Source organism: Meles meles, chromosome 8 (genome assembly GCF_922984935.1).
Source record: "Meles meles chromosome 8, mMelMel3.1 paternal haplotype, whole genome shotgun sequence".
NCBI lineage: Eukaryota > Metazoa > Chordata > Mammalia > Carnivora > Mustelidae > Meles > Meles meles.
The window spans coordinates 18,058,408-18,070,502 of NC_060073.1; the positions used below are offsets into that span (position 1 = coordinate 18,058,408).

A 12,095-nucleotide genomic window follows, 5' to 3' on the forward strand; every position below is an offset into this window, starting at 1 on the left:
GGCTTGATCCCGGGACCCCGAAATCATGACCCGAGCCGAAGGCAGCGGCTTAATCCACTGAGCCACCCAGGTGCCCTTGTTCCTTCTTTCATTCTATGTCATTTGATTGGAGCATTTAGTTCATTTATGTTCAAAGTGATTACTGATAGGATGTACTTACTGTCATTTTTTTTCTTGTTTTATGGTTGTTTTAATAGTTCTTCTCTATTCCTTTCTTCTCTTGCTCTCTTCTCTCGTGGTTTGTTGGCTTTCTTTAGTGATATATGTGGATTCCCTTCTCTTTATTTTTTCCATATTTATTACTGGTTTTAGTTTTGTGTTTACTATTAGGTTTATATGTAATATCTTATGCTTATACCGTCTCTATTACGCTGATAGTTGCTTAAGCTGGAAACCCTTCTAGAAGCACTACGTTTTTCCTCTTCACCAGCCATGTTTTACGTATATGGTGTCATAAGTTACATCCTTTCATTTTGTGAATCACTTGACTGATTTTTTATAGATATTTAATTTACTGCTTATGGACGTTATCTTAGTTTTTAAGTTTAGCTTTTAAATTGTGGTAAAATATATGTGGCAAATGTACAGTTTTAGCCATTTGTACGTTCATAGTTCAGGGGCATTAAGTTACTTCACTATGTTATAATAGCATCACCAACATGTGTTTCTGGTACTTTTTCATTTTCCCAAACTGAAACCAGACACCCATTAAAAACTAATTGCCATTCCCTCTCCCTGAGGCCTAGGCAAATAAAATAAAAGACACCATTGCAAGGAAGACCTGATTCTTTAAAGATAACAAAATTGATAAAGCCTTAGCTTTTTTATCAAAAAAAAGAGAACTCAAAATCACAAATTAAAGATCAATAACAACCAACATGACAGAAATACAAAGGATTATAAGAGAATATTATGAAAAACTGTATGAAAATAAATTTGACACATAGAGAAATGGGTAAATTCCTAGAGAAAAAAAAACTACTAAATTGAGTCAGGAAGAAATAGAAAATTTGAACAAATATCAATCAATGAAATTGAATCAGTAGTCAAAAAGCCCAACAGACAAAAGTCCAGAACCAGATGACTTTATAGGTGAATTGTACCAAACATTTAAAGAAAAGTTAATGCTTATTCCTCTCAAACTATTCAAAAGAAGAAGAAGAAGTAGAGGAAGGAGAGCTTCCAAATTCATTTGGTGAGGCCAGTATTACCCTGATACCAAAAACAGATAAAGATACTACAAAAAAAAGAGAGAGAGTGAGAGAGAGAGAAATATACAGGTCAACATCTCTGATAAATATAGATGAGCAACTCCTCAACAAAATATTAGCAATCCTAATCCAATAATAATTAAATAATTATAAAAAAATTTCACCATGATCAAGTGGGATTTATCCCTGTGTTGCAAGAGTGGTCCAGTATTCATAAATCTATCAACACAATAAATCAGAGAGAACACGATAAAAACCACATCATCCTTTCAGTAGATGCATACAAAGCATTTGACAAAGTGCAACATCATGACAAAAACCTTCAACAAAGTAGGTTTAAAGGGTACATACCCTAACATAATAAAGGCCATATTTGAAAAACCCACAGCAAACATCATACTCAATAGTGAAAAACTGAGAGCTTTTCCCCTAAGATCATGAACAAGACAACGATGTCCATTAGAATAAATGAATTCACTAAAGTCACAAGATACAAAATCAATATGCAGTAATCTGTTGCATTCTTTACACAAATAATGAAGTAGCAGAAAGAGAAATTAATAGGTCCATTTACAATTGCACCAAAAGTAACAAAATGCCTAAGAATAAACTTAACCAAGGAGGTAAAATTTCTGTACACTATAAAACACTGATGAAAGAAATTCAAAATGACGCAAACAAATGGAAAGATATTTCATGCTTATGGATGGGAAGAACAAATATTGTTAAAATGTCCATTCTAACTCTATGAACTCTACAGGTTTAAAGCAATCCCTATCAAAATACCAAAATCATTTTCACAGAACTAGACCAAGTAACCTAAAATGTGCCTGGAACCACAAGAGATCCAGATTACAAAAACAGTGTTGAAAAAGAGGAACAAAACTGGAGGTATCACAATCCCAGCTATGAAGATATACTACAAAGCTGCAGCAATGAGAACAGTATGTTACCGGCACAAAAATAGACACATAGTTCAATAGACAGAATAGAGAACCCAGAAAAAACTCATGATTATTGGAAGTTAATCTATAAGAAAGGAGGTAAGAATATGTTGTGAGGAAAAAATAGTCTCTTCAACAAATGGTGCTGGGAAAACAGGACAGCAACTACATGCAAAAGAATGAAACTGGACCACTTTCTTACATTATACACAAAAATAGACTCAAAATAGATTAAAGGCCTAAATGTGAAACCTGAAAACATAAAAACCTTAAAACAGAGTAATGGCAGTAATGTTTCTGGCATTAGCCACAGTTGCATTTTTCTAGATATGTCTCCTTGATGAGGTAGCAGAAGACTCACTGAGGACAGGCAGAAGCTGACAGTCCACAGCCCACCCCTCCATGGGATATATGTGACAGTCCTCAGGCATTCCTGGCTGCCCTAAAGGAAAAACAAATTAATTTATAGAGATTACAATCCTACAAGACATGAGTCTCCCTAAGTTTACAAAAATCTTAGCAATTTACAAGAACAAAACATTTCTATCAATGGCCCAGCTCCAAGAAAAGAATGTAAATACAATTAAAGGTCCTTATAATCTGCAGCCCATTGACAGAAACTTGAAGCAGGTGAAGTGAAATTTTTGTTCCTCCAGGAAGCTCCCAACTCTTTTACTGTTAATGCCTTACTAGAAGGAAAAACAAATTTAATTTCACAACGCCTCTGGTATCCTATGAGTCTTCTTTAACATACAAAAATACTTTGAAACCACATTTTTCCTTACCTCCCCCAACTCCCAAGTACATACTCAGTCACACCTCACAAACCCTGGGCAGCTTTTTCTCCTTATGGGTCCGGTCCACATGCTTTAATAAAACCACCTTTTTGCACCAGAGAATTCACAAGAATTCTTTCTTGGCTGTCAGCTCCAGAACTCACCCCACCAAATTTCACCTATATTGTAAAACTCCACCATCCTGAGGGCAAGAGAAAGAAAAGCTTATGCTTTTCTTATACTATTGGTATTATATCCAAATGAAAATCTGCACAGTGAAGAAAATAATGAACAAAACTAAAAGACAACCTAGGAATGAGAAAAGATATTTGCAAATGACATAGCTTATAATGGGTTAGGATCCAAAATACATACAGAACTTATACAACTTAATGCCAAAAAACCACAAACACTCCAACCAAAAATAAGCAAAAGACATGAGCAGATATTTCTCCAAAGAAGACATAAAGATGGCCAACAAATACATGGGAAGATGATTAACATCACTCATCATCAGGGAAATCCAAATCAAAAATACAGTGAGATAGTTGTCTTTCTCTGATTGACTTATTTCACTAAGCATGATAACCTCTAGTTCCATCCACATTGTCGCAAAGGGCAAGATTTCATTTCTTTTGATGGCTGTGAGGACGTGGAGATGCAACATGGGGGGTTAGGGGGATAGGAGAAGAATAAATGAAACAAGATGGGATTGGGAGGGAGACAAACCATAAGTGACTCTTAATCTCACAAAACAAACTGGGGGTTGCTGGGGGGAGGTGGGGTTGGAGAGGGGGAGGGGGTTATAGATATTGGGGAGGGTATGTGCTATGGTGAGTGCTGTGAAGTGTGTAAACCTGGCGATTCACAGACCTGTACCCCTGGGGATAAAAATACATTATATGTTTATAAAAAATAAGAAATAAATAAAAATAAAAAAAATACAGTGAGATATCACCTCACACCTGTCAGAATGGCTAAAATCAAAACATAAAATAAAAATCAAAAATAAAAGTGTTGGCAAGGATGTGAAGAAAAGGGAACTGTTGGTGAGAATGCAAACTGGTGCGGCCACAGTGCAAAATAGCATGGAGGCTCTTTAAACAATTAAAAATAGAATTTTCATATGATCTAGTACTTCCACTACTGAGTATTCACCCAAAGAATATGAAAACACAATTTTTTGAAGATTTATTTATTCATTTATTTATTTGAGAGAGGGAGAGATAACAAGAGAGAGCATGAGCTGGGAGAAGGGGAAAAGCAGGCTCCCTGCTGACCGGGGAACCCGATACAAGGCTTGATCCCAGGACCCTGGGATCATGACCTGAGCCAAAGTTAGATGGGTAACTTGACAGAGCCACCCAGGTACCCCAACAAAAACACTAGCTTGGAAAGATAAATACACCCCTAGGTGTTTTGCAACATTATTTACAATACCCAAATTATGTAAGTGTCCATTGATTGATGAATGGACAAAGAAGGGGTATGTATATACAATGGAATATTATTCAGCCATAAAAAACAATGAAATCTTGCCATTTGAAACAACACTGTTGGATCTAGAGGTTATAATGCTAAGTGAAATAAGTCAATCAGAGAAAGACAAGTACCACACGATTTCACTAATGTGGAATTTATGAAAGAAAATGAATGAGCAATGTGGAAAAAAGAAATAAACAAAACAGACTCTTAAATATAGAGAACTGGTGGTTACCAAAGAGGAGACGGGTGGGTGATTGGTGAAATTGATGAAGGAGGTCCAGAGTACACTTATTTTTTTTTTAAAGATTTTATTTATTTATTTGACAGACAGAGATCACAAGCAGGCAGAGAGGCAGACAGAGAGAGAGGAGGAAGCAAGCTCCCTGCCAAGCAGAGAGCCCGATGCGGGGCTCGAACCCAGGATCCTGGGATCATGACCTGAGCTGAAGGCAGAGGCTTTAACACACTGAACCACCCAGGCGCCCCCAGAGTACACTTATTTTGATGATCACTGAGTATTGCATAGAATTGTTGAACCACTACACTGTACACCTGAAACTAATATGACACTAAATGTTAATTATACTGGAATTTCAAAAATACATTAAAAAATAGGAAAAAAATTTAGAGTACCAGAAAAAAAGAACTAAGTTGATTTCACTGATAGGTTCATGTTGCGAACATAAATGATAGCATAATAGCTAGAGTATATGCAAAGATTATTGGATTCAGAGAAACCTGAGTAATTTTTCTAAAAGTACATATGTCCTCCAATAACAAAAATGGTAAATTAAAATCTCCAGAGTTGTTTTCTGACAATCTGAATTTTTATGAGAAATCTAATTCTCTCAGTATATTGAACTTTAACAGTCAATTTGACAATACGTATATCTAAAATAGGGTATTTTTACAATGATAAATAATTTGTCCCTGACCCTTCCTCCCAGTGTCTATATGCTAAAATAAATACACTTTGGACAAATAGTGTTCATGTGCCTCTGTAACATAGAAATTACCTTTTCTCTGTTCCATTTAAGTTCCACAAATTTATCTTATAAAGTTATGGATTACTCTTAAACTTACCATTTTTACCCTAGAACTTCCTCATGACATTTTTCACCTCCAAATTTCTGAGTCTGCAGGTTTAAGTCTAACAAAGGAGTTACCATGCTATACAACACAGCCACAGCTTTATCAGTGGAGAAGGTGGTGACCAGGTGGAAATATATAAATATTCAGGTCACAATACTAAGACCACCACAGTGATATGAGAGACACAGGAGGACATGGTTTTGTGTCTCCACTCCAAGCTATAGGTCTGCTATGAGCATACGATGACCACCTAGGAGACCATCAAGAGGAAAATTTTCATAGGCAGATGAACCCACTGTTGACAGCAACAAAGAGACCAAGGGTATGAGTGTCCATGCAGATGAGTTTCAACCAAGGGTTTACATCATGCATGAATGGTGTATGACAGTGGAGCCGCACACAGGCAGCCACACTGTGAGGAAGACCTGAATGGTTGCAAGGACAAAGCCTCTAGTACATGTCACCTGAAAGAAGAAGCCCTATCCCTGTCACTTGTAATGATTACATAGTACAGGTGTTTGCAGAAGGCCACATGGATAGTCAGCAAAGACTTCAGTCACACACTTCCTGAAAGAGATAGTTTTTCTTATAGCAAAAGTACCAAACAGCATTTCAGGGTCGTGGATGAAAAACAGGCAATATCTAGAAGGCATAACTCACACAGGAAGGAAAGGGAAGCAGTACTCAAGGTCATGAAAGATGACTTTTTGAATAAAAAGACCTGATGACGGATAACACTTCTCAGTACTGGAAAGCTATAAAATCGTCCTCAATTAATCTTAAACTGAACCATCCTGAACATAATAACTGCCTTTGTTTTGTAACTAAACCATGTTCAACTTATTTTAACTGATCAACTTTTTTAATGTTAAACATTTATCTTGTTTACATATAAACTTATTATTTTAAACTTGAATTTGACACATAAATATGCAAGACTAGTTATAAATCTGGAAAAGAACAGAAATGAGAAACCACTGGACTCATCACATATCAATATGTGTTATATATATGAAACATATATTTTATCTCAATTGGGACTTGAGTAAAGACATCAATAAAACAGAATAGTCCTAAATTGGATCCAAATACCAATGGGACATTAGAACATAATAGTTAGGATTTCAGGTCAACAGTAAAAAGATAATTATACAATTCTTAAAAAAACAACTAAAATTTATAAAAACAAAAAACTCAATTCCCAGTTAAACCCTATATCAAAATAAATTCCCAATGAATCAACAATTTTAATATAAGACCAAAAGAAGTACTTAAAAATTAAGTGCTAGAAATAGCTGAAGAATATTTTGGCATGAATGAAGTAAGGAAAGTCTTTTTAAGCAAGATACAAAGCAAAAAAACATTAAATGTAAAACCCAAGACAAAATTTATACTCTGGAATCTGGGGAACAAACTGAGGGTTACAGAAGGGCAGGGGTGGGTGGGAAGGATGAGGTAGCCTGGTGATGGGCATATGTTGTGATGAGCACTAGTGTTATACAAAACTCATGAATCACTGAACACTATTATCAAAAACTAATAATGTACTACATGTTGGCTAACTGAACATAATAAAAAAATTAGTATACAAAAGTTAAAAATACCACATATACCTAGTATAAAAAAGTTAAAGATATCACGTCAGAAAAATAATAATTATATATACAACAGTACAAAGGATCATTTCTTTAGTACACAAATGACACAAAATCAGCATGGGAAAGGTCAACAATTGAATGAAATAAACTTTAATAGATGATCCACAGGAAAAAAAAATACAAATCATGCTAAATATATGACAAGGTGCTCAAACTCAATTACACAAGAAGGCTTTTGAAAAAAAGGATATAAAAATGAAATAAAATAATTTTAATCAGATTGTTCAAACTCAATTATAGGAAAAGGATTTTGAAGAAAAGGATTTTGATTGAAGTATAAAAATGAAATAAAATAATTCTAATCAGATTGTTCTATGCCTTAAGTATTTATAGGTACACGTTGTTGAGAAGGTGGATAGAAGTCCTCTTGGATGCAGTGGTGTAGCTCTAAGTACCACCTCAAGGATGGCAGTTTGGCAATAGCTGTGAATAATGAGATTTAACTATCTGACCATTGATTGACTCAAATACATATAGCAACAACTCTACTCCTAGGAACTCATCTTTGCACATATTCAAAAACATCTATGTATTGCAAAATTGTTTGTCATACTGAAAGGTTAGGAACTATCCAAAGAGAAATGCATACATTAATTTCAGTATATATTTGCAAGGCAGTATTACCTTGTACAAGAAAAACTAGGAGTTAGATCTCTATAGAATGGTATGGAATGTCTTCAATGTTGCAAATGATTTCACTTCTACAAAAAATCTAAAAAAAAAAAAATAGAAACAAAAACAGATTCAAATACAGAGAACAAACTGATGATTGGAAGGGGCTGAGGGGATTGCAAAATAGGTGAAGGTGATTAAGAGGTACAAACTTCCAGTTATAAAATATTCAAGCCAAAAGGTATAGTGCAGCATAGGAAATATAGTAAATACTGTCCCAATACCTTTGTATGGTGACAGATGGTGACTATGCTTATCATGGTGAGCATTGTGTCATCTGTATAATTGTTAGAGCACTATGTTACTTGAACCTAAGACAGCATGTCAAGTATATTTCAATTAAAAACAAAAATAAAAATATATTAAAAATCCTAAAATTAAAAGTGTATTTTAAAGAAGATGTTCCATGGGCAATAAGCAGGGCATATGCAATTGATGAATAACTGAACTCTCCATCTGAAACTAATTACATACTATATGTTAATTAATTGAACTTAAATAACTAATAAAGAAATATGTTTAAAGATGTTGCATAGTAAAAGTAAACATTTACATCACAGAAAAAATTACACATACATATAATTAAATGTACAGGCATTTGTAAATATTATTACCTGACAAATTTTAAGAAACCAATGAAGTGACTTCCCTGGGGAAGAGGACTAGAGACCATGCTGAGAAATAAGAAATTTATGCTACACCTTATCTTATTTTGTAAGATTCTCATTTTTGCTATTATTAGCTGTTACACTTCAACTTTTCTTATATAAGGTAATTGAAATTTAACAAGGAGGACATTCCATCCATGGCTGAATATTTTAAATAGTATAATAAAATGACTAAATGACAAGAATATATTAAAAGGGCGCTTGGGTGACTCAGTGGGTTAAGCCTCTGCCTTCAGCTCAGGTCATGATCACAGGGTCCTGGGATCCAGCCCCACATCGGGGTCTCTGCTCAGCAGAGATCCTGCTTTCCCCTCTCTCTCTGCCTGTCTCTCTGCCAACTTGTGATCTCCCTCTTTCTGTCAAATAAATAAATAAAATTTTTAAAAAAGAATATAATTAAAAATAATACCAAGTCTCAGAAAAAAAAATGTAAAAGATAAATGCATAAATTGATTAAAATTTAGTGCAGTCTTGGTGCGCTGGGTGGCTCAGTGGGTTAAAGCCTCTGCCTTTAGCTCAGATCATGATCCCAAGGTCCTGGGATCAATCCCCACATGGGGCTTTCTACTAAGCAGAGAGCCTGCTTCCCCCTCTCTCTCTCTGCCTGCCTCTCTGCCTGTTTGTGATCTCTGTCAAATAAATAAATAAAATCTTAATAAAAAATTTAGTGCAACCTTATAAAAATTTCCTCACTGATGCATTATCTATTTATGGATTCCTTGCTATGAAGGCATTACACCATTCTAAGTGAAGTGATACAGAAGACATTATAGACCTTATATTCTAGCAGGGAGGAAAGCTTATTATAGTACAATCATCTATGTGCTCGCTTCGGCAGCACATATATAGTACAATCATCTAGTCCATTCTTTAATCATAATTATCAGAAATTCTCTGAATATAGGAGAGTCAGAATCATATATAAAAAGACCTCTGCATTCTAAGGAAATGAACTCTAATGCCAAATGATTCTCTTCGTGGTGGAAGATGTGATCATTTACTACAAGACATGATATTTCTTCCCCAGAGCTTCTTCATAGCATTTGTCATCTCAGAATTTCTCAGAGTGTAGATCAGTGGGTTCAGCATTGGGGTTATGACTGTGTAAAACACACTCAATGATTTGTCAATGGGGAAGGTCTTAGCAGGTCTTACATACATGAAAATACATGGAACAAAGAAGAAGACCACCACAGTGATGTGGGAACCACAGGTCTGGAGGGCTTTGCGCCTCCCTTCTGGACTAAGGTTCTTTAGAGAGTGCAAGATGACACCATAAGAGAAGAGCAAGAGCACAAACACAATACTGCAGATCAGTCCTCCATTGGCTGCAACTAAGAGGCCAATGACATACGTGTCAGTACAGACCAATTTCAATAAGGGGTACATGTCACAGAAAAAATGATCAATGACATTGGGACCACAGAATGGGAGTCCATAAATAGTGCTAACCTGAATTACTGAATGCAGAAAACCTCCCACCCAGGACACTACCAGCAGCACAACACACACCCACTGCCTCATGATCACCAAATAATGCAAGGGCTTGCAGATGGCCACATAGCGGTCATAGGCCATCACCAGCAGAAGAAAGACCTCTGAGCCACCAAAAAAGTGCTCTGTAAATAGCTGAGTCATACAAGATTGGAAGGATATGATATTTTCCCCAAAGAACAAACTTGAAATCAGTTCAGGAGAAATAGAAGATGAATAAATGACATCCATAAATGATAAGCTAGCAAGAAAAAAGTACATAGGTGATCCCAGGGTCTTACTGAAAGAAACAGTCACCACAATGAGCAGGTTGCCCACCATGGTCAAAATATAGAAGAGCAAGAACATAACAAAAAGTACTTTCTGCTCCTTTGGATTCTGTGTGAGGCCCAAAAGGACAAAGTCAGTAACATTGCTCTTTGGTTCCATTCCTTGGCTCTCTCTATTCCTTATAGGTGCTGATTTAAGTTATTAGAAACAGCTTACCTTGAAAAAAGAAAAAGGGAAAAGTCATTTAATACATTATAAACTTAATTTTTATTTATTCAATAAACAATGCACATGGAAAATCTATATATGTCAAACCTGTCATAACTGATATCACCCAGTTGAACACAACATAGTTTCTTCCACTCGGTGATTTCCTATATAGGGGACAGATCATTACATACCAGTTTAGCAAGAGTCACTGTAAGTACATTCATGTAGACTAAGGGTTCCCTGTGCCAGAACACATAAATCAACATCGGATCTGGGAAGCCTTCCAGAGAAAGCAGTACTTGACCTGAGTTTATTTTTTTTCCTTTCTTTTTTAATTGTATTATGTTAGCCACCATATAGTGTATCATTAGTTTTTGGTGTAGTGTTCCAAGATTCATTGTCTACATAACACCCAGTGCTTTAGCTGACTTTTGAAGGAGGCATGAGAGAACAAGAGAGGATGGAAAGGAAAGTCCATGAAAGATGCACCATGTAAAAAGTCATACATAAAATGTAATTCCTAAGTGAAAAATCACTTAAGGTAACTTACATATTTAAATTGGGAGAACAATTTATGAATGGCTCTCTGTATACAATTACCTAACTGACATTTCCAAATAGGTATCAATTAATTATTTATTAAGATGAGAGACTATGGACTCTGAAAACAACCAGAGGGTTTTGAAGGGGCGGGGGGGGGGGAGGTTGAGGAACCAGGTGGTGGGTAATAGGGAGGGCACATATTGCATGGAGCACTGGGTGTGGTGTCAAAACAATGAACACTGTTATGCTGTAAATAAACAAATAAAAAAATAAAAAAATAAAAAGATCAAAAAAAAAGACAATCTTTTCATTTTCCACAATAAACCTATTCCTTCCTAAATGACCTCCATCTCATTATATGATACAAAATATTTTTCATCACATTATATGTGTACAAAATACACACACTGTGTGTGTATTTATAATATATACACACCTATACATATATATATCTACATCTATATATGCACATTTATATAGAATCACATTTAATGTACCACATTTTATCTTTACAGTAGCAAGTATTTTCATCCCCATTTTATAGTTGAAAAAATGGGCTTAAAATACTTAATTTTCTCAAAGTCATACACCCTTCAGTGACAGAGAACTAAATTAACTTTGATTAACTTCAGATCTCCTGTGATTCCAAAGAAATTTTCAACTTTTCAATTCTTATGAAATCAAGTTTATATGAATTTATTTATTTATAAGAATTTCCTGCATAATAAAATAATTCACACAATTGAAAAAAACTGGCTTCCACTATTACCTCTCATAAGCTTACTTTTTGAAGGCTTGTTCACAGTCAGCAAGAGGATTTTTTAACTGACTCATAAAGACCTGGAAATGTCTCTTCCATTCGGTATCACTACCAAGGACAAAAAGCTGCATTAGCCCTTAAGGATATTTTTGGCTTCACATGGCTATGTATGTCCATTTTCTACACAGAGTCCTCTAAGTACTTCAGAAAATTGTTTTTATTTGATCGTAGATCTATTCAAAAGGAATTCCATGATGCAAACAGAATATCAAAATTTTCCACATTATTATTAATCAGTAACAATAATTAATA

General features: G+C 35.1%; 1 protein-coding gene across 1 annotated transcript; it reads right to left on the bottom strand.

The window, feature by feature from the left end:
- Positions 1-9,499: 9,499 nt before the first annotated feature.
- Positions 9,500-10,429, bottom strand: LOC123949399 (olfactory receptor 4A47). The gene has a single exon (XM_046016826.1). It carries the CDS (start codon positions 10,427-10,429, stop codon positions 9,500-9,502), a length of 930 nt encoding a protein of 309 aa, XP_045872782.1.
- Between the last annotated feature and the right edge of the window lie 1,666 nt (positions 10,430-12,095).

Bases quoted from the DNA above. Each gene is read 5' to 3' on its own strand.
- LOC123949399 (XM_046016826.1), bottom strand. From the start codon at position 10,429: ATGGAACCAAAGAGCAATGTTACTGACTTTGTCCTTTTGGGCCTCACA.